The following is a 26,574-nucleotide window of genomic DNA, read 5'->3' as shown; positions in this document are numbered from 1 at the left end:
CGTGTAAAAAGGTGGAGGGCTGGAAATCTACTCACACTATTATTTATTATGGGTTGAAAAGTAGGGGTGAAGAATGTAAACAAACCAACATGGGACCGAGCGCAAACAGAGTATCTTTGATTCTACCGGCCGGTACCATATATAAATTTAAATTTGGAGAGAAACGCTCGGAAAGAGCTCCTGTTGAGGCTCCGGGTCGTAATAATGTGTCGATCCATTATTTACAACATGCTGCGAGAAAAGCTTTGATGCTCCTACCGCGTTTTGCTTCTACCACAAAAGGTAAATAAGTTATTTTGAGCGATATGTTGATGATTCTGCAATGACAAATTAGCTTTAGCTCATTTACCATTTAACATTAGCTCAGTGGTAGCCTACAGAGAGAAACTGAAGGAAACAAATGTCATCTTTATGCTATTATCTGTATCCATCTCACCGTGCAGGTACACCAAAATCCACTGTGTAGTAATTAATTTCCTTTAAATGGGTCGAATTCTGGTTTGATGATGTTCACAATGGAATCGAACCCCACTAGGGTCCGTTTGGATACGGACCGAGACCCTCTCTACAAGTGGTCTAGGACCGGTTAGAATTATTCGCACCTAAGTACGATTAAAATGGACTAAACTTTGGGTTGTGAAAGATAGACGACGTAGAGGTCAGACTCACCAGTCTGTGCAGCAGTTGGAGCTCCAGTGGAGACACTGTGCTGCTGAACTGGGCAGCGTAGGAACAGGTTTGCTGGCAGCGCTTCAGCAGCTCAAACAGAGCTGCGTCCATGTTGAGGGCCTCAGGGGATCGGGTCCGCAGCCCTTCAAAGTTCAGGATTGTTGAGCACAAGAAGGTGACCTGGAAAAGAATGGCAAGGAAACTTTTCTCATTTTCTCTGAGACTGAAAAGAAAGTCCAGCCACTTCCGTTTAACAAATGGGTTCTTGATCATTACCTGGCTGGTTCGCTGGTTCTCCCTGGCCACCATGGCTCGTCTCTCCCTGATGGTCAGCTCAAAGTCCTGCAGGACCGGGGCCAGCGCTGGGTTGGCTCCACCGGCCCACTTCAGCCGCTGCTCGATGCTCGCCTCCAACGATGCCAGCTTCTCCTGAGGACACCAGGCAAACAAATTGTGCTTGTAATCTAATTTTCAGTCAAATCACAACTACTTAGATCATCTAAAGAAAAAGACGCCAAATTTTGGTGGCAGTCGCGCTGGCTTCAGGCAGTGTATAGACCTTCATGTAACTAAATAAACAAAATGTGCAGTATGTGATGTCAAAACCACATTTTTCACAACATATTATAAACTCAAAGTCTGCAACTGCCGTCCTCAATCCCCTTTACAGCGTTGAGAGGGAATTCTGCGTTGGTTGACTTAATTTTGCTTTGTATGCAAGAATCCAATTTGCAAAAAAAAAACAAAAAAAAAAATTGACACCCAAATGTAACGAGTCATAATATGTTCACCAACAAAATGTGCAGTGCTAACTCATATTGTTCACCAATTTAAGATAGCACTTAAATTGTAAATAATAAAATGCCCAAGTAAAGTACAGGATCAAAAATTGCATTTCCATGAACTGTTGGAAAACTCCAGCATGGTAACATCCCTGGGTGAGGGCATTCGACTGATGGACTGTGGAATAAAGTATTGTATTGGTGCAATACTGACCTGTATGGCAACAATGGATCCCTCGTCTTGACTCAGCTTGTACAGCTTCTTCTTCATGTTGCTGAGGATGACGGAACGAGGAGGAATGCTGACACTAAGGGGCTGATTATTAGGGCCTAGAACATCCTCGTGCTGCCACTGGAAGGAGAAACACAAAAACACATTGTAGGCACTGACAGCATTCATTTTCAAGTCTGCCCTCAGTACTAACCCAAATTGCAAGTATTGCTCAGAATTATGTCCTGTTGTATTCACTGTCAACCTAGACAGCTGACACTCAAATATTGACAAACAAATCCTAAGCCCTTGAGTGGTACTTAGATGGATAAAAGGTGGGATTTAATGTGAATGCTGGTTATCTACAGTCGCATTTGAATCACATATTTGGTCAAGGTGGGGAAAAAAAATCGATGCAGCACAGTATTGCGATATTTTGCGTGGCAATATTATATCGATTCATGGCCGCCAAGTATCGATATTTAGCGTTCTGGCGGGCTGTCAGCATTTTCTATGTTTGTATGTATGAGTCTGTGGCGGGCTGGCTGTTAGGAATATACTGGAGATACTATAGGCACCATGTGCGTCAGGATATCTTGTTAGGAAGTTGTGGAAATAACACTGCAAAGTTAGGCTTCTTTTATGTTTCATTCAAAAAGATTCAGAGCAGTGAAGCTTAAAGTTTTTTAAAGTTTGATAAAATGCTGCCGTTGTTGTGGTCCATACATGTTTGATATCAGTTGAGTTCAGTTTGACTGAATACTTTGTTGGTCAGTCTGTGGGTTTGACTCTCATTGTGGAGAAATAAAAAGACTGAAGTGAGATGAATAGACTGAGAATTTTCTCGTATTTGACAAAACAATTCTTGATTGAATTGAATTATGTGGACACAAAATACAGTTAAACAGTTAAATCGCAATATATTATATCGCAATACTCACCATATCGCGAAATGCTTAAAACCGCAATATCATACCGCGACTCAAGTATCAGGATAAAATTGTATCGTCGGGCCTCAGGGGATAAACACCTCTAATATTTTGTATGTGATTTTTTGCCACATCCACAAACACTTCCGTGTGTACCTGAAACATGGCGATATGCAGCTGGCTCCTCTGCAGGCTGGCCTTGGCGGCCTCCAGGTTGGCATCCAGCCTCCTCAGCAGGTCCACTTTCTTCCAGGCCGTGTCGTAGGAGGAGGCCAGCACGGTGCCTCTGTTCAGCAGCAGCTGTGAGAGCCGGCCTGACGCCAGACCCTGTTCCACCGCCTTCTTACAGAGCTCATCCAGAGACACCTACAGAGGCGGGAGACAATGCCTATCTATGAATTCTGGATGACCGCCAGAGTTCTCCGTCACTCAGATCTCTCAGTTTCGCAAGAAGATCCAGTTGGAACAGATCCTCTGGTGACTCCCGAACTTATAGATGTTCCCGGGTCATCCAGGGGTCACAGGTGACTTTGTTGGTATAACTACTCGACCTGCGCATGCGCCAGATGGAATATCCAGTGCTTAAAGCATCACCTCTGGCGGTCAGTAAGAATGAAATAGAACACTTCTGTCCTCTCAAGACAGTAAAAGTTGAAATCTGTAGGTTGAGAATTAGTTACCGGTATTTATTATTTTAGTAACTTTCAAAGGTTCAACAAGATGGATTGAAAGGATTCAGATTAAGTATATGCATCTGTTACACTTTGAAATTAAGGTTGGTATTTTTGCACATTATCCAAACTGAATCCAGTAACATTTTTTTTTAGATGTTATGCTGTTTGCAAAGGAATACATTTATGCCTACCTTGCTCTCTGCACCAAAGTCTTTGGCCTCCACCTGGGCCACGAGGTCCAGGCCGAGGGCAGACAGTGTGCTGCAGAGGGCCAGACCCAGCGCCTGGCTGGGCAGACCCATGAGCATCTGCCGAACAAACTCTGCCGTGAAGGCCTTGATGGGGCGGGTCATCTGCTCCTCGCTGACCACCGCCACGCCGGATCCTGTGGCACTGGGCCGCCGGTACAGCGGCTTCCCCAAGCCGACCGGCCCATTTGTAGGTAGTAGGTCCTCAGTTGGGGGACAGTTACCTGAACACAAAACAGTTGTCACACTCATCAGACAGTGGGCAGAAAAGATGAGCAGTAAACGTCTCACACTGATGGTTATGGACCATAAATGAGTGAAATTAGATTTTTTTAAAGAGCCAAGATATAATTTGACCAAGCTTATTTCTCTCTGGGGACATCATCTCACAACATATAAACATATTGCTTCATGTCTTCCACAGCTCTTTTATGAAGTCAGCAAAGTGACTTTTACTGTGAGTGAGGGGTGGTAACTGGTCTATAACGGAGCCACATGTGGCTCTTCAGGCCATCTGCAATGGCTCCCTGTGGCAAAAAAAATTATACGAAATGAAACGAATGAAATTAGATTTTACATTGTTAAATTACATTTTAGTTTTTTAATTCATTATTGGTGTAGTCACAAAGCAATTTGCATTCTACAATTGTAAAAATGTTTAGCTTATAAATGGCATATAAAAATTGTTTCCTGAGATATTTCTTTGGTGTCCACCCTTTCATTTGCACTTGGGTCCTCGCTGCATTCTAATAAAATCATATTAATACATGCTCATAATGACCCATTAGTAATGTTGATACGCTGTTTTATCTTCATTGTAAGGCTCAAAAATACATTTTTTCTGTTTTTCCGGCCAACTATGGCTCTTTTTTTAGTAAAGGTTGGCTTCCCCTGGTCTAAAACAACTTGATGGGTTTATCCTGAGTCCTTAGCTACTACGCGGCAGTGAGAAACTCTTACCCGACAGAGTCTGAGCAAAGGAGGCACACAGCCTGAAGAAATCCCTGATGGTTTGCAGTCTCTTGAGAAAAAACACCTCTTCCATGAGCTGCCGCTGATTCAGACTGTCGAAGAAGTGGAGCTGTGCAGCCCGAGCCTCCCTCAGAACATCCACCTTCCTCCAGGCCAACGGCACCTCCAGAGAACCCAGCTGAGAAAAATGGGGTGTAACGATAAGTTACCTACAGCTTTCATATAGCAATTTGATGATATGTGTAACGTGCTGAGGGTCTAACAGTCTTCATATAGACTTCTAGCTTGTAGATTTTACATTAGGATGAGGCCTTGCATAACTATCTAGCTCTGATAAAAGAGGATGGAAATTCTCAGGACATAGTAAAAAAAGCCGACTTAACACGGGGAACCACACATGTATTACTACATGAATTCTATCTGAAAGAAAAATTTGGTGCTACCTTCTCTGTGAGCTGTCCGAAGGCAGTCTCCAGCTGGGTGAACATGCCATCAAAGGCCACCAACAACATTTGACCCGCAGACATCTTGGGCGTTTCCTGGCCTGGTCCGTCCATGATGCGAGGCTGGATCAGCTCAGAGTACTGAGCACGCAGCATTCTGAGCAGAAAAGGCACACTTTCTTATAGAACATATGCTTTTGATTTTAAGCAATTGCAGGTTTTTAATCAGTTAAGCAAATGTTGTTTCTAATCAAAGTCATGAATCAACACACAACCATAGCAATGACTCACCTGGTGATGTGGAGGCAGTGGTTGTGCCCGTCGTGGTCCAGGCCTGGGCTGGCCTGCAGACTGTCTACCAAACCCTGCAGACCGAGACCATCAGAGCTCTGCTCCACCAGCTGCTCCAGCTCTGCCAGCATGGCCTCCAGGGTGGGCTCTCCTTTAACCATACAGCGCAGAGCCTCTGGGAAGATGATCTGACGGAAGTTGGTGTTCAGCTCCTACAATGAACAAAAAAGCACAGTAGTGTCAGGGATTCCTTTCCTTTTCTTTTTTACAGAGGAACATTCTGCTATAATAGACACATTTACACCCATAAAAATTAAAACATGACGTAAGAACCTTCTTGCTTCCTTAACCCTCCTGTTATGTTCGTTTCTCAGGAACAGCAATAATGTTTGTGGGTCAATTTGACCTGGGACATGTTTAATCATCAAAAAGTGTCAGAAACCAAAAATACCAATAAACATTGTTTATATTTCATTAATCCATTAACTCCATTACTTACCATTTCAATCAATATTTAGTGCAGTGGTTCTATTTACCTCTCACAGATCATGGTTCAATGAGGATAATTTACTTGTTTTCATAAAAAATGCATGTTAAAACTTTTTTTATGTATATTGGAAATACCTACATATAAAATCTAATAGTTTAGACATAGACATAGTTTTACTATTTTAAATTTGTGCAATATATGTTGATGACACTTATTAAATGTTGATGACACTTATTAAGCCAAGCAGAAGAAGTTTCATCCCAAAAAAGGTTTTAAACTTTGAAATGGGTCAATTTGACCCGCAACATATTAAAGAGAATAGGCTGCTTCTAGTTGTAACTGGTTGATCTCACTATGTTTTCAGGGGAAATGTACCTGCAAGCAGGTGTACACAGCATTGGCCAGGTACACAGCCTGAGTGGTAGCTGAGGGTGCAGGCAGATCCAGGTCGTGGGGCAGGACTGGGCAGCGTTGTAGCAGTGTTGCCAGGGCACTGACATTTCCGATCATACTGCAGAGCTCCTCCAGGAACCACGCCCCGTCCCGAGATATCAGGTCCACCAGCTGCTCTCCTGCACTGGCTGCTGCTCCCTCCATCACCAGGTTTCGCCTGGTGGAAAAAAAACACTCAGTGACTTCCTTCTGTTTACCTGCAACTCTTAATATTTAGTTCCCAGCTGTGGGGGAAATGCATATTTTGGCAATGTAGCCATTTATGGATATCGAACCACAAACTTAATTTTCTATTAGTTTGAGTTAAGAAACGGAAGGAAAAGGACTGTGTTAAACCTGCAGAGTGTGCAAAGGGCAGACGTGATGATTCCAGCCAGGCTGAAGGAGCCCAGCTCTCCGTTCTCCCGGAGGAAGCCTGTGATGCAGTGCTCGATCTCTTGCAGCTGCTCCTCACACGCTGCAGCAGTCGTGCCCTCAGCCTTCAGTCGATCTGCTTGGTGCATCACACGCTCGTTGGTTTCAGCCACTTGGTGCTGTAAAGTCAGCTCCACGCTGGACAGGAACTGGCAGGAGGCGGCAGGAGGCTGGGGGGCGAACAGCACCTCATATCTGTAAAGGGATGGGAAGACAAAGCTCAGCTGTGGAATAAAGATGACTCTACAGAACTGCATGAAAATCTGCTAAATTATGCCCGCCGCTTCAGAATTTCAGAACAGGGGATTGCTTTATTTTTTAAATTCTGTAGCAGTGACCACAGCAGTAGCAAGAGAGCAAAGCTCACTGCGGTCAGTCAACCTCCACTTGTTTTCCCAGTGCATATATTTACTAAGTGTTATGGTAAGAATGTGTTAGAACCGCCTTCAAAATAAAAGCAAACGTATGTAGCTTTAAAAAAAAAAAAAAGGGCACATGGATGTGTTAACAGAATCCACCACAGAATTTACAAGGAGTGATGCCTTAAATAAAACAGAAGAACCCTTATTCTTCTTAACATAATTCATTAAAATATACAGTGATTAAGATGGAATAGTGGCATTAGAATGTGGGAGAGGCACCAAATTTAGGCTTTCAGGGCAAAAAAATTCTCTGGGGCATGTTTGGGTACCCCCATCATAGTCTCACCAAATCATGTGGGAAACACTGGTGCTTAAAGCATGTGCAGTTGAGTGTCATTTTTTATACTTCCTAAATTGCTGATTGATATTTACACGAGGGGACAAATAACCCTTTACCCCTGCTGCTGAAAAAAAATCCTAGAGGAAACACTCCAAATGTCTATTTTTATGCATCACTGATCAATTCATTTCTGAAGCAGTCAAAAATCATCATTATGGAACAGTTTCAGACCTACATGCAGTTCTAGAGTATAGCGTTTAACATTCAAGTGTTGTAAAATGTGCAGCTGTCGCAGATGCATCTAAAATTTTGAGCTCTGCAGACATGACTGGTTGCAGGCTACACCTTCCAGCCAATCAGGAATGGAAAAAATAAGAGATCCTAATAATGCCTATGATAGCATAATTGAAGCCTGCTGCAGTTCCTTACTGTCTGTAGATGTGCTGGCAGTGCTCCACTGTCATGTCTCTCAGCAGCTCCTCCAACCAGGCCTTCCACTGGTGGGCCCGGTGGAGCAGCAAGGTCGCCCGTGGGTACAGTAGAGCCACTGTAGCGTAGCTGTGCAGCTGCTCCAGGCAGCCTCGAAGGGCCCCACGGCGCTGCTGCAGCAAGGAGCTCACCTCCGCCTCTAGGCTCTCGCACTGGCTGATCAGGTGGGCCTGGCCTGCGTTTTGCAGGAAGGCTGTAGCTGGCACGTAGCTGGGGGGACCTGGAGGAGTCGGACAACCAAGAACATGATGTAACACAGCTAAAATAAACTACATTTATCTCCTCCCCTTGCTGCAGGGAGGAAAGCTAACATATCAGACTGACTAATATTAACATCATGTGCGATACAATCTTCAACACCACGGACTATATTATGATCATTATCATGTGCAATATATATGTACATTACATCCTGCCATGTCATCTGCACTTTACTCCTTAGACACTTTAAAAATGTTGTACCTTTCGAGCAATCTGGAACCAGAATTTCCTTTGGGATTAATTAATGAGTTCTATTTTATCTTACTTAAAAAGGCTCCATGTGGACATTTAACAATACATCTATACTACATTAATTTAACATTAACACAGGAAGAGGGAAGCATTGTTATATTAATATATATAAAATGTGTTCTTCATAATTACAATACATGTTTAAATCTAAATAATAAATATTCAATGATAACTATACAATTAAATACATCATATTTCTAATGTTTTTACAAAAAAGAAACAAAACACTACAAATACACATATATTCATTCCTGCTCATCCCATCATTTCCAGTGGTACTGACCCAGATCTATGGGGCTGCTGATGTCCTGCAGCAGGCTGGCCAGCTGGGTGGCCTCCAGGTTGGAGAAGGCTGCCTGGTACTGGGAGATCCACTGGTCCAGGTCAGCCAGCTTGCTCTGGATGGCCTCCTGCACTGTCCTCTGCCGCGACTGCAGCTGGGTGTGTTCAGAGTACCTGCAGCACGGAGGGCAGGAAAAATAAAGCTGTCAAAATGTGGAGCTTCATGCTGTTGATAACATTATCTACAACCCTGTGTAAAATTTTAATAAATCAATGCAGTAATTTTCTAATCATTTTGGACATATATTCAATTGAAAAAAGTACAAAGACAACATATTTTATCTTTTATATGGTGCACTTTTGTTTTTTCGAGGTCTATGACCTCAAAATGTTTGTTTCCGAAGATCTGAATAGAAAATAGTAGTAGTAGTAGTAGTAGTAGTAGTAGTAGTAGTAGTAAACTAAATGATCATTTTGCCGTTTCAGACCTTTGCTCCAGGGTGAGGATCAGATGGTCCGGGTGGTTCTCTGCTCCCTCCAGGAAGGCCATCTCCTCCTGAAGTTTTGCTTGTAGTTTCTCACCCTGGCACAGCAGCTCCTGCAGGACCAGGTACTCCTCCACAGACTCTTCCACTTGAGGCAGCACTGCCAGCATCTCATCACGATTCTTAAACCAGTTCACCTGCACACAGTCCACACAGTGCACCAGTTACCCTCAAAATGCTTCTGGATAATTTGTAAAATTACATTTTCAAAAAGATAAAATGTTAGAGAACCTCAGAAAAGAATGTCCATACCAGCAGAGTTGTACAACACTGGCTAAAACTCTGCATTTATAGACTAATGTAGGCCCATCGATCACATGAAGAAATCTACTCCTGCATCAAGCTCACCTTAATCTCAGCCACCCTGGAGGAGAAGAGCGAGCGTGTGATATCTCTCTCCATCTCCCTCTTGCTCTGCTTGCTGTCAGCCTGTTGGCCTCCTCCTCCATACACTGCACCAGCAAAGCCCACCTCCCCCCCGGCAGTCCAGTCCACCAGGGGATCATAGACAAAGGCTTCCAGCAGGGTCAGCAGGGTCTCTCTGCCCCGACGCATCATCTGAACCACCTGAAATGACACACGTGACTTCAGCACTTATTCAGAAGCAACTGTAACAGAAGCGAGTTACCGCATGGCTAACTCATGTGTCCATGCTTTTGTACTCTCAGATGTATGTGGATAAAAGCGTCTAACAAGTGAAACAGTAAAACTGTGATATGTGATATGACAGTAACCTGTTCACAGGACAGCCTGAAGATGCCCTCCACCCCAGTGACTCCCAGAGCAGTCTCAATGTTGTGGGTCATCCTGAATGGGACCTTCTCTGGCACTCGCAGGCTCTTCCCTGTTAACACACACCAAAACCAAAACAACTCAGTCGATATATTAAACATACACAGTACATTTTCATGACACTTGAAAAAAACAAATCATTGCCTTTATCTGACTATAACTGGACAACTGAAATGCATGTAAACGTGCAAGTCTGAGTTCTCCAACTTCGATTAGGACACCCAGATAATGGAATTGGAATAGGATTTTTTTGGCTGGCATGTAAGACAAGACAACGCATGTGCGCATCCAAATGCTCAACCCCCCCATCCTGGCGTATGACCCCGGAACAAAAACCTTCAAGAAAGCCGGTCGCATCAGCCGGTCGCAGTAGCAACAGCACAAAGTGTCAACGCACCAACAGTCTCTACTTCTTTTCAATCTTATTAGCACTCAGTTTGCCCAAGTCTTTTTGAAGTTTGAAGTGATCCTGAATGCTGTTCTCATTAACCCATTTAGACCGGTTGCAACGTTTGCGTGTATGGATTTTTTAGGCCGGGAGAGACATATGCGCGTTACTACCTTTAATAATAATAATAACAACATTAACTTGGATTTATACAGCACCTTTCAAAAAACCCAAGGACACTAAGTAGAGTGAGGGGGTCAGGAGTAATACTGCATGTTTAAGGGATGATCGTCTTTTGTAAGACGCACAACCGATGAAATGCAACGTGATTCGCTGCTGAAATGGGAAGGGGAAAAAACTAAAATTCTTCCACACCTCCACATGGAAGAACAGACAGAAAATAAAGTTGAACATTGTCATAGGCGTGTGCACGCGTTTTGGATGAAATTATCAGACAGTGATGGACGAGGGGAGCGACAGAGGTCGACTACAGTATTATTGACAATGAATCAGACTATGACCCTGACTATAACGTGCCTCCAGACCTGCTAGTTGACATATGTAGTTATTGTGGGATGATGACGGCATGCACACTAACTGCTACACTGTGAACACACTGTGATATAGTCATTGCACTACTACTGACAGTCTGTTTTATTACAAATATGGTTGTCACCTTTTTCTTACTGTGCCACAGTGCAATACATTTTACATTACATTTTTGTTGATGTTTATTGATTATTTGAAACAATGCTGAGGTATAAGATGGTGTTTTGTTAATGCAGACTTAGGTAACACACACACACACACACACAGTCAAGCAAACCGGTTGAAACTGACCTTTTTCAAAGCATACATTGTAGTCAATGTGCACCACCTCTCCAGTGGTCATGTCAATCAACACATTGTCAAGGTGACGGTCCCCGAGTCCGATTATGTATCCCACCATTGACATGACAGCGGTGGATCTGGCATAGGACTGCAGCACAAAGGAAAAGGAATTAAAACATGCATGATTGCGGAGACTTGCCTGAAGTTTGGTTAATGATAAGGTTTCCGAACATCCCATAAAATAAAAGATATTGTCATAGTAAAAAAAGAAAAACAACAGTTAAGGAGAAGGCTTAAATCACATGTCGTCATGTTTACCTGAGTGACCCTCCACCACTCGCTGGGTGTGGTGCAGGAACACCACAGCTCTTTGGCCAGCAGGTTGGAGGGCGTAGCCTCCATTAACTCTTTGAGCACCTCCTTCATGACGCTGAGAGGCCAGTCTCGTCGAGTCACATCCAGACTGAGCCCCACAGCCTTCAGAGCAGGCCCGATGCGGCTGTAGTAGAGCTCACTGGGTCGGGGTACTGGAGGCACTGGCTGCTGCTGGAAGGAGTCTTGGGCCTGGTTGGGATAAAAAAAACATGTCAATTTAGCTCTGAAAAAACATTGATGCTGCAATGGTCCTGAATGTGCAACAGGAAAGGCGTTATGAAAATGGTCCGGTGCAGTTTTGATTAACATATTCTTATGTTTACCACTCCACAGTGCAGCATAGTACAGAGGAGAATGTTACCTTCTGAGCCTGCAGCACAGCCTCCCTCTGCTGCCAGCGCTTGTAGAGGCCAAAGAGTGGCGTGGCTCCGTCCACCCACTGGATGAGTCCTGATCTGGTTCCCAGGGGGGTGACGGAGTAATGGCGGGCGTGGAAGTGTGGCTGCTCCTGCTGGTTGATCTTTGTGAACATGGTGTTGACAATCGACAAGAACTGCATGATGCGCTCATCCAAATGCAAATCCTCCAGACCTGGAAGAAACAAGAAGTGAATCAATACTCTATTACAACTGACACTCTAACATGTAGAGCGAGAGAACATTAAGTTAGATTTTTTTTTACAGTTTAAAAGCTGCTTTGTGTGCAATGCACAAGAGAAGCAAAGTTTAAGAAAATGGAAAATAAATATATCAATGATATATTGTATTATACAATTCCATTCCATTTAATGCAATGCAACATACAAAGGTTACTATCCATGTATGGACCACGTCAAGAGAGGAGTTTTGAGTTAACCCTCTTTTCGAGGTCTGATTATTCAGAGCACAGAAAATAGTTGGAAAGGAATCAATCACAAAATTTGCTTCAACAACTTATGAGACATAACTCAGCATGGTCCTGGCCTCCATAAATTCATATCATGGTGTTCTAAACCCTTATACACTTAACTCATTTCAATAATTTAATTTGCAGCTTCATTGCTTTTTTTGAGAAGATGCAGTATTTGATTTGATCTTTAAACGAGACAGATTTCATTCATCGTGTCCTACCTTTAAACAGGTACGGGTAGTTGCGTCCATCTGAGCCCAAGAAGAAAAGCTTCTTGGGCTTGGTCTTGGTGGGCAGGATGGTGATGGTGTTGCCTACGCTCTGTATGGTGACGGCGTCTGATGCCGACACCTCACCTGGCAGGGCCATCTCTGTCGTTGTCATGGACACCAGACGAGGACTGATCTCATCCAGGTGAAGCAGGTAGCTGGCTCGCTTCTGAGCACGCTGCTGCAGGCTCATCATGATCTGACCAACACAAACACACACAAATGTATTAATGATGTATAGAAAGTATAGTTAAATTTATTATTACTGAGCCCACATCCATGCCGATGGATCTGTCTGAAATCCTTTTTGAATCTAACGCATATAGAGTACAGGTGCAAACACGATACACACACACACACCTGTTTGAAGGGAAGCCAGCTGCTGGCGGGGTTGGCAGGGTTGGTGGGGTTTCTCAGGCGCTCCAGGGCAGAGGTGATGACATCACCGTAGGTCTGCTGAAACAAAGTCTCATGTGGCGTCTCCGCTGGAGCTGATGTGATGCTGCAGACGTGATCCAAGGCGAAAACCACGGGACGCATCAGAGCAGAGTGCTTCTCACGCATGATGGCAATCTTTTCATCCCTGCAGCACAAAGGGTGTAAGTAATCAGACTTGCAAGCAATAATGGCTCTGGTACAATTTGGACCAGCAGGCTCTCTGATCTGAGGAGGCTGAGAAGAAAACAGCATCAATGAATAGAACTTTAACAGGTGATTTAGCTCAGGTTTGTATGCCAGGTTAAGGCTAAGGTGACAGTGACATATTGATCAAAAAAATAACACAAATACATACACATTAATATTGGTCAAATACTAATATTTAAACAACATCTCAAAGTGGTGACTTTTGGCAACTCTTTTCTCAGCACTGATTATATAGCAAATAAGTATAATTAATAAGTAATATTTTATGTATGATAAGTTTTTTTATATCTGAATTTTATATTCAGATTCATAATCAAATACTTTAAATGTTTTATTGAAAAAAAAAAAAAATAAGCAAGTAGTTGTAGATTTAAGTAATTTAATTAGATGTCCTGACGTGACAATACTTTAATAAATGCTAAACGAACACATTGGTGTTGAAGCTCTAAAGACTGACAACTACTAGAATAATGATGCAAACAAAGATTCAATACGGTGACAAAACCAAAGGGCACTCTTCTTCATCTCTTCACTGTTATCCAGGTCTTTTCACAGACCCTTGCATTAACTGCAGCCAGTCTTAGAAGGAACCTCACCTGCGCAGTGTGTTGTTGTTCTGCACTCTCTTGACCTCGTCCTCCAGCTGTTGGATCCTACGCAGGACGTGCATGTGCTGCTGTTGTAACACGCCCAGCCACAGTTCATCCCACAGTAAGGTCACTCTGCGCAGCTCACCCACCAGCTGCTGGACCTGAGGAGAACACAGGACGAGGTGGCAGCTTCTTATGACTACAGCATGAATCTGATTAAAGGCCATACATGGTTCTCTGTTATCAAATAGTAAAGAGACATATATAGGTGGTCTTCACTCTGATCCTGGTCTTTTTGCTAGATTTTAATTTTTTTTACAAGAGCGAGAAAGCTTCCAACATGAGACTGGTCCATGAATCAGCATCTAACTGTGTGCAGCCTTCATACCTGAAGCACCATGGTAGGGTTGGCAAAGGACAGCTTCTCTACAATCTTGCTGTAACAGTCCTGCATCATGGCTTGGTCCTGACTGGAGCAGAAGGTTGCGAGCTCTTCTGGAGCTCCTCCTTGACCGCCGCTCTCTGGTTGCTCCTCCTCCTCCCCGCCCAGGCCCTCTCTCTGCATGCTGCCCAAGAAGGTGGGCAGAGCTGACGGCAATTTACTCCCTGTGAACACATTTCAGATCATACAGTATTTACAAATTCCCAGCTTTTGAGTGTCTATTTGCAAATTATAAGAATAAGTCCCTTGTAATCAAATTAATGACAAATGTTAAAGGCTTTCTGAACTTTCAGACTCTTTGAGGAGCTAGAAGAGTACCTGAATTCTGAGCCTCCCCTCCCAAGGAGAGTGAACCCACGATGGCCGGGTAGAGGATGAGATGTGGGGAGTCCTGGGCCACTCGACACAGCAGGCTGCATATGCTCTGTCGGATGTATGCTTCTGGATGGTTGAGACGGGAAAAGAGTTGGGGGATGATACCTGAGAAAGACAAACATTACAGTGTATTTAGAAAAGGCAGCAGCAAGGGCCATGTTATGATAAAAAAAATAACTAGTTTGAACACCACCTCTGAGAATAAAACACAGCCAAACTTCCAAATGCATGTGAAGACTTCAGGTGGATGCTTATTTTGCAGTATTACGTACCCCTCCAGGGTGCTGTAGGGGTGGAGGCTAAGCCTAGCTCAAGCCCCTCCCTCAGTTCACCAGCATGCTTCACCAGCAGACGAAGGAGACGCAGTGTTGCCATGACAATGACATCATCATTGCTCTGTTTGGCGTTGTGACAGGACAGCAGGAGTTTAGGGTCATCCTCGTCTATAGGGACCTAAAACACACAGCAGACACTGAGGATGAAGGACAGTCGTGGTCTTCAACAGCAACAGTCATTAGCTCAGTCCGCTGTCCATCCTAACAGTCCTGTAGATGCTGCCTCTAAGCCTCACCTGTCCAGCATTGAGCTTGAGGAAAGTGAAATAGGCCTGGCAGGAGACCCGGTAGAGGCCAAAGATGCGGTCCACAACCTGTCTCCAGACCCGGATCAGACCATCTGTGACGGGCTGGCCTGCCTCCGCCAGCCAGGGACAAGAGCTGGTGAGCTGTCTCCAGATCACATCGACCATGTCGTCCTCATCGTCTTCCTGCTGCAGAGCCATGTCCTCATCCTGGCACACAACACAACATTGGGATCAGAATGGGCGGTTAGTGAAAGCTCTGGTACAGATAACGCAACAAAAGTGCACATTTATGCTTTTCAGTATAGCATTGGGAAAGTAAAGGACCAAACCCACAGGTGTGTATGAGATCTACTTTGGGGCAGCAACCTTTTCATGAAAGAGGCTGCCAAGTTGACATTATCTGTTTTTATGAGGTCATGTTTGCTCATTGTTTGTCTAAACCATTAATGATTGAATGACAAAGTTGCTTTTGAGAGCTTCCAAAGGCGTTCCTTTTTTTTTTTTTTTTGATTTACCAGCTTATCTGTTATAACAGTACAAATGTACCTCATACTTACAGTAGTGCAGTCTGTGTTCTGTTCATGTATGGTATGTTTTGGGCCTAAAAAGGCCCAGCTATACAATTCAGTGAAGATGGATTGTACTTCCTTTGTTCCAGGCCAGATCAACTTAACAGCTGCGATGAGCATTTAACCAACATTTGTCATCTGTTTCAGTGTGTGAAGTTGTCACAACACTAAGAAAAGTTAGCCAAGATATAGCTTGATGTGATGTGAGCACCAAATCAAACAGGGTCCCCTCTACACACTGCCGGTCTGGGTAGACATATTCAAAAATCTCAAAAAAGGTGTTTAAGACCAACTCCACCAATACCCAGAGACATCAATACTAGTAGTTGTTGAAGAAGCACATCTCTCAATAACAAAAATGTCTAAAAAACTGTTTGTCACAGAAGGCAGACTCTACCTGTATGCCTGTAGGTCGACACATGGCCTGTCCCAGAATGCTGAAGATGGTTTCTTTGTCTTCTTCACTGGTGGTTGTTGGCAACAGCTCTTCAATCTCCTTCTTTTCCCCAGGAAGAAGAGGCAATCCCTCCCCTTGGCTGGGAACAAAAAAATATCAATCAGAAGAAATACACCTTTAGTATGCCGTTTCCAGGACTGATGGGGTTTTGAAAAAGTCCCCAATGAGTAAAATAAACACCTCTCTGATAGCAATACTCAACAACAGGACATTATCAACTTTACAATAGTAATTAATAATTTAACCGCATTAGATCATACAGGGAAGCTCCAAGCTAGTACCTAAACATGCATTTTACTGGGTCCACATACCTGGCATTGTCTACCACTTTTCTGCCCCATCGGTAAGCCCAGCTGGCCAGGGCTGCCCAGGACTTGGCCATCTCTGGAGCCAGGCTGGTGGAAAGCTGGTAGAGCTGGCCCAACACGAAGTCTGGCTCTCCAACGCCCACACTCACTGCGCAGGGAAGATCGCTTAGATTAAGTATGTAGCTAGAATTAAACAACACTGCAATACTTTTTAACTGGGAAAAATGTCTTAGCAATGGAACAAGACAATGGTAGTTTAGATGAAGTCTGGTAAGAGGACATTAACATGTGTTCAGCTTGGATACTTCATGACAAATGTGTCTCATTAACCTCACAGTGCAGGTACTGCAAACATTACCTGAGGTCTCAGCGATGATGTGGGGGATCCCCTGGTCCTCGAGGGGAAGCTCCAGCAGAGCAGCAATATTCCGGCTCAGAGGTGACATGTTGCCCACAGCATTGGACGAGTTTAATGCTCCTGACCTCTTTACCACCTAAACCAAAAACATTAATCAACATCAACAATCCCTAACCACCACCGAAAGCACATTCGGTATAATGGAAGACTACTGTACAGTAAGCAAAGCAAGTTTAATGTTCACAGCTAAATAATCACAGCTGAGTTGGGGATTTTTTTACTTAAAAAAAAAAAAAAAAAAAGACCAGGCCATTCTCTTAAAGACAGACCGGGAGCCCTGATTAACAGTTCAAAACACATATACAGCAAGACATTTGTGTGAATAAACAGATATCTATTCAGATTTTGCTTCACTTAATGCGACGGAAGACAGAGTCAGTGTGGATACGATAGAACGTATATGCGCAGCTAATATCTCGCTCCCAGAACAACAGCCCTTTTGCACCACTCAGTGCTTGGGCCCTAATAATTACCTTTGAAATGAAATGAGTGAAGTGAAAGCACTGTCCTTATGAGGCCGATGACAATGTGTTTGAAAACAGGCGCGCAGCGAACGTAGAACAGGGCAGCAGACGAGCAGCCTCAAGCAGCCCCACCCCCCAAACAAAGTGGTCCACTCAGTCAGTCAGTCATACCTCCTTTTCAAGCAAGGCAATTTGAGTGCCTAATCTCAAACCAGTCCTTCGCATTTCGACAGCCAAAGAACCATCTCTTAGCCAGGAAAACTGGCTCCAGAGCAACACCAACTCTTTGCTGCTTTGGTTTCAAACCACGAACCGCTTATGTCAGGGTTTGGGGACAGAACTTTCATGACCATCAAGACCAAGATAACGTGCATCGTCAACACTAGAACTCAGTTTGCGTTGGTCGAAAAGGGGTATCAATCATCCAGTCATTCACATACAGACCCGTGTGTATGGCTGAACTCCAGCGTTCAGCCCAAAAGATTAAAAAAATCCCTAACATCAAATTAATGTCAGGGTTATATTTCAAAACATTAACATTCAGACAAAGTAAAGTACAGATAGAGATGTACAGCTGTTCTAGGTGAGCTTGCCTGTTTAAGCTGAGGCGTCATGTCCTTCCAGTCAGCCAACAGCCATTTGCAGAGTGTCAGCAGCGAGCGGCAGGCAGCACTCTCGTTCTTCCCCACGTGGCAGTAGGACAAGGCCGCCCTGCTCAGCATCTCCATGGCTGTCACGGACTGGCCTGTGGAGACAAACACTGCTGTGAGGAAACTGAAGAAAGCTTAATTCTGCAGTGTGTTGATGATGTTACTCTGGACGCTGAGACCTGACCCCTTTATGACAATTTGTGAGCCCTGTGATATATTTAGGGTTTTTATTTTGTGATACATGAAGGGTTCTACTATTCTATATGTTGTGCTGAATACTGTCCTTTGTGGGTGTGTTAAAGCTGCTCCGGACAGATTTAATGGAAGAAAACATCAACCCACAATAGCAGTGTGCAGTAGTGTTTTAGTGTCTCCTCTTAGTCACCTGCAGTTCTCAAGACTTTGGCTTTTTCAATCTGCAGCTCTGGTCCCCATTTCTCCCCTAGGGTGCCCTCCAGGGAAAGACGTCTGAACGCTTGGCTCAGCTCGTCCTGCTGCTCCTCTTCTTGTGTACCATCACTGCATTGGCTGAGGAGGCGGGATGCCAGGGCAATATTGCCTTTTTTTCGGGCAAATTTGACCGCAGTCAGACAAAGCTCCGTGAGATGGCCGTCTACGGAGGAAGAGTAACCTGGACGAGAAGAGACAGGGTGAAATCTCAGAGCCTTGTGTGGACAAATTCAGGGTTTTTGCTAATTTAGATATCACATACCAGAGTGACAAGTTGTTAAAATATCGAGACAGCATTTCAACAGTACAATAAAGAAGAAAGTCTTTTTTACCATTTAGTTTTCTTTGCAATCAGTGTTCCTATTGGCGGTCCATTATTTTTGCTACCGGCATGTGCATACATTGTCAATGTTTTTAATGAGAGGTAATTAATTCCTGCCCCTCCATGTTTGTGGATGAGCGTATCTAAAACATTTTTTTCCCCATGGATAGTTTCTATCAGTTTGGGTAGTTTAAGTGTTCAGTTTTCGGATAAATCTGGCTTGAGTTAGTTATTTGAGTTTCCGGCATGACTGACAGTTGTAATGACTGGTGATTGGCCAGGCAGGTATTTGGGTGGGATCTTGAAACCTCAGATCCACTCTTTATCCTCACTGCACAGAGTCTGGCTCCAAATCACCATTGCCCTTGAAGGTGGTCGGCTCAGTTTGACTCAGTCTGTCAGCAAGATTGCAGATAAATTACTGGCCCAATTTTTGATTATTTTATTAATAGTATTACAACCCTGATGCCATAAATGTTTGGATGCAGAATTGAGAGTGTATATTTACAAAAAAAAAGGTTGATCAGATCAGTGTTGTTTTTGACAACCATCTTAGATTTAGTCTTAGTCTTAGTCTTTTGGACTAAAATGCTTGATGTTATGGAGGTAATATTATGTGCTGTGCTTGGTATGCCTGTACACTGAAGCGGATGTGTAATTTCTGATGTCAGGAGACACACTGAGTAGGAACAGAGCCTGGAGAGCTTTAAAAATATTTCCTTGTTATTGCATTTTGTGGTTGTTCATTCAAATACTTTTTGGAAAAATAACTCTTGGTGGGGGTTTGGTTCTCCAAGTACACTTCAAGTTACCTTTGAGTTTTTGGAGGAGCTGCCTCTGGAACATGGTGTATCTGAGGGCCTGAAGGAAAGGCTGGACATCCTGCTGTTTGCAAGAACTTAGAGCCTCGCTGCTCAGAGGAATCATACAGTCCTGCAAAGAATTCAAACAGCAGAGAGGGTGGGGTTTAATCTCCAGCTTGTTGTCTTTGTCAGAATAATGATGTTATGAAGCAATGTTTTATTATGTTATTATAGTTTGGGTGTACATACTTCTTGTCCAGTAAGTGTGTTTTCCAGGGCGGCAGTGCAGTGGAGCTGCAGGGTGGGCAGGGTGGGCAAGGCGTCAGACAGAGTGAGAGTGGACAGTCGAAGAGGACCCAAGCAGATCCGTCCGGTCTGTTTCAGGCAGCGCACCAACGTACTGCAAGATTGCATCAAATGGTTTACTAAGAGACTACAGAACTCCAACCAAGTCCAACAGTGTGGAAAAGCTTTCTCCTTGATTTCAGCGGGCACTGAACCAGAGGGACAAGCAAGCCAAACTGAGCTGTTTTTTTAGACCATTTATAATAGAACCATGGCACTTTAGGCGTTTACAACCAAGTGCACACTATGCTTGGCTTCCAGGAGAGACGATATGACTGACAGCTTTTCACTGACAACTGTAAACCTAGATCTCTGAGCCCTTCAGGACCTGATTCTAGATTCTGTTACGAGTACAGCTCAAGAACTATGACAGGACCTCCGACACACTTTTGAAAGTATCCATGTGAATACTCACTCTGGATTGGCTGTGGACTTCTGCTCCTGCTGTTGAACTGCTTTTGTCATGGCGCAAACTGCGCTGCGAAGGAGCTGCACCTCGATGGCTCTCTGCAGCTCGGTTGGATCTGGACTCATGGAGGGCAGAAGCCTCTTTAGATCTGACGAACACACAAACACACCCCAGAACATGTTGAAGGTAAATTGAAAGGTTGAAAGAAAACTTTTGAAAAAGTTTACACAGACAAATGAATGCACAAGTCAAATCTTTACATTATAGAACGCAGTCTAAAAAACGCTCACCCAGCTTATCCTTGCTGCTGGAGAGCGAGCTGCAGTCCTCTCCAGGCAGCAGCTCGAGCTGAGCCCCACACTCTGTCAGATCTCCCTCCTCGAAGCGGCTCAGAGCCTGGATGTAGTTGAAATCTGCCCTCAGGTTGATGCTGACTGGGTTGGTGGAGTTTTGTTTGAGGCCGTTGACGGTGGCCTGCCACTCCTTAACCGAGGCCCAATCACAGAGCGCCACGTAACACTGACACGCTTTGTTAGCCAGGAAGTTCGTCACCTCAGGAGAGCACTCGCTGGACTTCAGCAGCACCGTCTTCCTGCTGTCACCTTTTTTGAGAGGAAAAAACATCCCAAGAAAATAAACTATTTGACCAGCAGTCCTCTGATCTCCAATGGTGCAGTGCATTACAGTATTCACAGTGTTATTAATCAAAGGCAAAACACCAAAGCGTATTACAAATAATGAACTACTAACACATGTCAACCTGATGAAAGATACCGGTACCTAAAATAGTGATACATTATTATAATAAATGATGGTGAACCTAATGACCGGCAACTCACACTATTATACTCAATTTATGATGCAGATATTACATGACTGCTTCATCGCTTTTCAACTCGACAGTATTACATTTTAAGGCCCCTCTAATATTAGTGGTACAAATCAACATCTTATTTATGTTACTGTATTAAATTGAATTCTGGGTTCATTAGTTTCAGTTTAGACATGATATATATGATAATATGATTTTTTTTTTAACCTTGAATCAAACAATGGGGACACAATGCAGCCCCAGTGTGTGATTTTAGATAACATGCTGGCATTTCCAGGAGCAACAGAGATGTGACGTCTCAACAGCATTGGTGTCAAGTGCACGTGAGCCAATCTGCATGCCGTCTATTAATTAACACCCTGGACCTGCAACTGCCAACATAATACATTACAGCGGCACAATTGTCAGGACTGAGGACTGAAAGATGGATAAAGACAGTGGCCCTCATTTATCAAATTAACGTATGTGAGGAAGTGGCCATAGGAACATTTCTACGCAAGGCTCGGCATTGATCAGTTTGGACGTGAGCAGAGGGTACGATCAGATCTCACATCTGGTCTGAGCTTGTGTACACCAATTTGAGTCCGCGTGAAGTCCACATTTGAAGGTGATAATTTCATATTTTAAAAAACACAAAAGTTAAGCAAAATATTAGCAAGGGGAAAACTAGCATGGCAACTTTCCTCAAGATATCTGAAAAAAGTGGGTTCCCTCGGTACTCACAAGTCTCCCCTTTAACCCATTGACGCCGGGAAAGCATTACCATTAAATATATCTACCATTAAAGCCGGGAGCGCTGTTGCGTCAGTCTACCATTAAGGCCGGGACAGCGGATATGTCATTTTGTAGTATTTGTATTTTTTTCCACCTATTTTCGGTCTCTTGGCCAATGAAATGCATCAGAACATGATCAGAATACATGCGGGAGTGTCGCAATGCAACATCGGACTTTTCCAGAACTTTAAATCATGGAGGAAGACGACTATAGCGGAGGAGCTCAGCAGTAAGTGACAGAAGAGATCTGATTAAAATAGCCGGTGATTTAATTGCTGATCCGGACTTTGAACCCTCGGAACAAATCGACCGGCATTTATGGATGAGGAATATGTTTTAGACGACATATTTTCACCAAAGAACAGACAGATTTGTGGCCATCTGGAGATAATAATATTATTAATAATATATTAATAATAATAATAGGCTAATTGATTGTGATGATGATATAAGAAATCATGACTGTTTGTCTTATATTACTTTATGCGTCGTTGAGTACCCTGAAAAGTGCAATATATAAAATGTATTATTATTATTTATTATTATTATTATGATATTTTTTTTTTATTACAGTAGGCTAATGAGAACTATGTCTTGTTCTTCCAGTGGTCATATCATGTTTGCATCTTGCTAATGGGCATGTATTAGTATTATGCATAGGATTTTTTATTCAGTCAAATGTAACATTTGCTGAGTTTGTTGATTTAAAAAAAAAATGTATTGAAGGTTTGGACAAATAAACTCAACTTCGTATGAAAGCCACGGGTATAAGCTCTCAAATACTTTTTGAATTTCATTTTTATCTGCTACAGAGGCTGAAAAATCTATTATTTAGTAGGTGTTGAATTTCCAGAAAAACTTCAGGTTTTAGGGGGTCATTTGAAAATCGGCCATAGGTTTTCCAGGCATTTTTTCCCCAGGCGCTTTAGGCGTTAATGGGTTGAAGAAATGACCAATTTATACTACTCCTCTTCATTTTGGGGTAACTGCGTTTCTTTCACCTATTATATGTTTATACCTTACCTACCTACCTTCTGCCTTAATGTGGCATTCCAGAAGGATTTTTGACCATTGTTATCCATTGGTAATGTTTAGCACCAAATTCGTCACATCATAATAACTAAAAAGACAGTTAATAGCAGGGGTGTAGTGGAAGAGCTTACCATTGCTGCTGTGTTTGGGGCTGCTCGTGTTGCTGGAGAGTTTGAGCAGACAGCATTCAGAGCTTTTGATGCTGCAATCCACCCCTGTGACTGCAGACAACTGATCCTGGTACTCCAGAGCTGCCTTCTCAAACCTATACACAGACAAACACAAACATTTAGTAGAGGATAACCAAATAAATGACGTGGACATGCATGATTTTGTTGAGTATTTTATTCAGTTGTGAGAATGTCTGGTGAACTTACCATCCCTCAGCCTGCAGGGCGACTGACGACAGCCAGCCCAGACCCCGACCAGTGGTTAAGAGGCTCCAGGCTGCCAGGCCATGGATGGCCTCAGGACAACACAGCTCACACAGAGCCTCCACCAGCAAGGTCAGAGGAACCTCCAGTTCTGGACCCTGATGAGCAAACGAAAACAGGTATATTATAAAAGCTGCCACTAAATATACAACCAAATGTCTGCACAAAACAGTTGATTGTAGAGCGTATGTTACTCACCTGAAGGTTTCATATCACAGTGCATTTGTACTGACCTGGGTGCTGGTGTTTTTGATCTCTGTAAGCAGGTCGAAACCATGGCGAATGGTTACTGCCGGTTGGCCAGACAGAAGACCAACTCTCATCAGTGCCAGGCGGATTCTTGTCAGCCAGTCTTGACATGTCTGGCGGTTCGTGTAGAAGAATGTCCTGATGCCCTGGGACACAGAGAAGAAGGGATGTGTCAAATTATCAGACCTGCCAACGCTAGACGAAGTTTCTGAGTACCACCTCATAGAGCTAGATGTGTCACATGTGAATCACTGTTGTTCACAAAATGAATTACTGTACATAATCCGCAAAATTTCTCAATACCAATTAGAGATTGTTTACAAAAATAACAAAAAATATTGTTAGTTGGTCATTAGAGCCAACAAGTTAATGAAAATGTTAATAAACGAATAGATTTCTGGCTCAGTCTGACTCTTGTGATGTCCACTCACATACACTTACTGTGTGAAAGTGGACTGTGTGTGTGTGTTATCATCTGGATGTGTAGACAAACACAGATCATTAAATAATATTAGTTTGTGACCGATCGGCTGGTTTGATGCTGGAGGTGTAAATAATTGATGGACACTCGCTATTGTACCCTGTACTAGGGATGTGCATTTCAGGCAAAAGTACTATTCGATAATCGTCGGGTACTAATCGTTTAATATTCGAATATTCGATAATTCGGCTTGTTAAGAATAGCAGCCGTTAGCGGCAGTTAGCTCTGTAGCAGTACAGTGTGTATGTGCTGCTGCTGCAGGAGGTGTTCACTTAGCGATCTCTGTTTGTTTACAACAAGCACCAGACACTTGGTGCACAGTTAGCGATGCCGTTAATTCACAATCACTATGTTTATGATCAGCTGAGACGCTGTGCATAAGTAGCCATGCTGCTTTCAGCTGCTGATGTTGTGCACAGTTAGCGACAGCGAAAACCATACGTCACCTCCAGAGTCTCGTAAATCCCTCTGGGGGCTAACTTGTCCCGCCGTGGACAACACCCTCCCCCCCGTTTGTTTCTTCTTCTACAGCTTGGCATCTAGCCCGCCACACCGTATAATCAAATGCTACGCTGCCTCCATGCGGAATGCACTAGTAATACAGCCTACTTTTTTTTTCCAGATATGATGAACTATTCAATTTTTTATGATTTAATGACTATTTGAATATTCGAAAATCGATGCCCATCCCTACCCTGTACGTGCATACAAACTGAGTAACTCTTATTTCTGCATCTGCCAGTTCATGTGAATGACCTAGTCGACACTAAAAACAGACAGTGATTGCTGTGCAAGCGGACATATATAAGAGCATGGCAAGTGAGAAATACATGGGCTTTACCAGTTTGAGAGGCTTTCTGCAAATTACAGGTTGGCAGGTCTGTATTATGTAGAAACCTGTCAATGCCTATTACTAAAGCTTCATGGTTGCCATTCTGAATCCATTTAAATGGCTATTCAAATTATTCCTGGTCTAAGCACTCCTTCTAGATAAATATTATTTTAAACACTTGTCTTTCAGCAGCAGTGGAATATGAAACTTTAAATTGCACACCTTTGGTGGGGCTGTGAGAGCGTTGGCACAGCCCTCGTAAGCGTTGTACATGAGCTTCTCCAGGTTCTCCACATACTGAAGCAGCAGAGCCAGGCGGAGCTGATTGGAGTGGTGTCCGTCACCATCACCTCCAGCACCAGCCCATGCGCCAACGTCCTGCTCTGGGTTGAGACTCTGGGCAGCCAGGCTCCGGATCATACCTGAAACAGATGACAGATAACCTCTAGGCCACCAGCGCACCACAGCCTTCCATTACGGCGCCGTGAACTTCACCATCCCTGTATCGTCTCCGACAGGGGACCTTTGTAGTATTTCATCCCCCACCTCTCTCTTCTTGTATGCTGTCATGTCTTTACAAAAATCCCTCATATCAGCTCAAGGTGAAAAAAAAAAAGTGTCTTGAAAACCAAATTTCAAGTTCCAGTCAAAGTGAAGACAAACTGGCTCACGTCTCTTTACCTTCAATGGTCTGGAAGGTGTCCTGAGCTCGGCCCAGCGGCGTTCGGAGTTTGGATAGAACAGTGAACTGTGCAGCCTCCCACACCGCCCACTGCCACAGCACCGCCTCAGTTTTCAGCAGCACTCGTGGCACTCCGCTCGGCCTGCTGCCGTCTCCGCCTCCTCGGCCGTCTCTTTTCTCCAGCCGTTGGCAGCTGTAGTACAGGCGTTCCAGCCAGGGATCCTTGCTGTGGATACAGAAATGTAAAGTTGTCCATGAATAACATTCTGCTCTAACATTCCACTCTAACATTCCGCTCTAACATTCCGCTCTAACATACAGACAACAACAAAGTTTGTCTAAAATCTGTGCAGTTGCTGTGATTTGTACCCTCCACGGTGCAGAACTCCGTATAAGATGAAGCTGATGAGGTCGCTGAAGTCCTGGGGGTGGAAGGTGCTGCTTGGTGCTCGGCTCATATGGTGGCGGATGGCGAGTGAGATCTCCCTCATCTGAGGGTGGCTGTGGTTACTGTGGACATAACAAAATTGAACACACAAGAGTAATAAGGCATTCACCCTACTCAACTATGTGAACAAATTCATTGAAAGCAAAGCCATCCTCGCTGGTGCATGTCTTCTAAATCTTTTTCCTCTGTATATACTGATGTTTACATATGAAAAGCACAAGTTTGCATACATTTAGCAGAGCTCACAGAGAGGTCCCTGTCTTGTCGAACTAGGCCTGGGTGATTATATGATCGCAATTAGTGATCGCAAATTTCAGGTCGATTATTGTG

General features: G+C 43.7%; 1 protein-coding gene across 1 annotated transcript in view; it reads right to left on the bottom strand.

Moving 5' to 3' along the window:
• smg1 (SMG1 nonsense mediated mRNA decay associated PI3K related kinase) overlaps positions 1-26,574 on the bottom strand; it is a 49,755-nt gene that overhangs the window by 5,567 nt on the left and 17,614 nt on the right. Inside the window, exons 19-58 of the mRNA XM_059347626.1 lie at positions 26,166-26,306; positions 25,796-26,022; positions 25,337-25,536; positions 23,786-23,947; positions 23,496-23,650; positions 23,250-23,383; positions 20,771-21,082; positions 20,487-20,628; positions 19,976-20,126; positions 19,736-19,856; positions 18,537-18,782; positions 18,095-18,246; positions 16,978-17,113; positions 16,623-16,767; positions 16,252-16,390; positions 15,274-15,492; positions 14,975-15,155; positions 14,646-14,807; positions 14,274-14,491; positions 13,892-14,046; positions 13,011-13,233; positions 12,603-12,849; positions 11,855-12,084; positions 11,437-11,682; positions 11,128-11,266; positions 9,842-9,951; positions 9,456-9,674; positions 9,051-9,244; positions 8,564-8,736; positions 7,708-7,987; positions 6,499-6,771; positions 6,085-6,319; positions 5,220-5,431; positions 4,929-5,085; positions 4,474-4,663; positions 3,457-3,737; positions 2,748-2,957; positions 1,666-1,803; positions 946-1,098; positions 670-849 (exon numbers count right to left, since the gene is read on the bottom strand). Of these exons, the coding sequence (XP_059203609.1) occupies positions 670-849; positions 946-1,098; positions 1,666-1,803; positions 2,748-2,957; positions 3,457-3,737; positions 4,474-4,663; positions 4,929-5,085; positions 5,220-5,431; positions 6,085-6,319; positions 6,499-6,771; positions 7,708-7,987; positions 8,564-8,736; positions 9,051-9,244; positions 9,456-9,674; positions 9,842-9,951; positions 11,128-11,266; positions 11,437-11,682; positions 11,855-12,084; positions 12,603-12,849; positions 13,011-13,233; positions 13,892-14,046; positions 14,274-14,491; positions 14,646-14,807; positions 14,975-15,155; positions 15,274-15,492; positions 16,252-16,390; positions 16,623-16,767; positions 16,978-17,113; positions 18,095-18,246; positions 18,537-18,782; positions 19,736-19,856; positions 19,976-20,126; positions 20,487-20,628; positions 20,771-21,082; positions 23,250-23,383; positions 23,496-23,650; positions 23,786-23,947; positions 25,337-25,536; positions 25,796-26,022; positions 26,166-26,306 (7,588 nt within the window). The remainder of the gene's footprint in view (positions 1-669; positions 850-945; positions 1,099-1,665; positions 1,804-2,747; positions 2,958-3,456; positions 3,738-4,473; positions 4,664-4,928; positions 5,086-5,219; positions 5,432-6,084; positions 6,320-6,498; positions 6,772-7,707; positions 7,988-8,563; positions 8,737-9,050; positions 9,245-9,455; positions 9,675-9,841; positions 9,952-11,127; positions 11,267-11,436; positions 11,683-11,854; positions 12,085-12,602; positions 12,850-13,010; positions 13,234-13,891; positions 14,047-14,273; positions 14,492-14,645; positions 14,808-14,974; positions 15,156-15,273; positions 15,493-16,251; positions 16,391-16,622; positions 16,768-16,977; positions 17,114-18,094; positions 18,247-18,536; positions 18,783-19,735; positions 19,857-19,975; positions 20,127-20,486; positions 20,629-20,770; positions 21,083-23,249; positions 23,384-23,495; positions 23,651-23,785; positions 23,948-25,336; positions 25,537-25,795; positions 26,023-26,165; positions 26,307-26,574) is intronic.

This window comes from Centropristis striata, chromosome 13 (genome assembly GCF_030273125.1).
Source record: "Centropristis striata isolate RG_2023a ecotype Rhode Island chromosome 13, C.striata_1.0, whole genome shotgun sequence".
Classification (NCBI taxonomy): domain Eukaryota; kingdom Metazoa; phylum Chordata; class Actinopteri; order Perciformes; family Serranidae; genus Centropristis; species Centropristis striata.
This window is presented reverse-complemented; position numbering and strand designations above follow the sequence as displayed.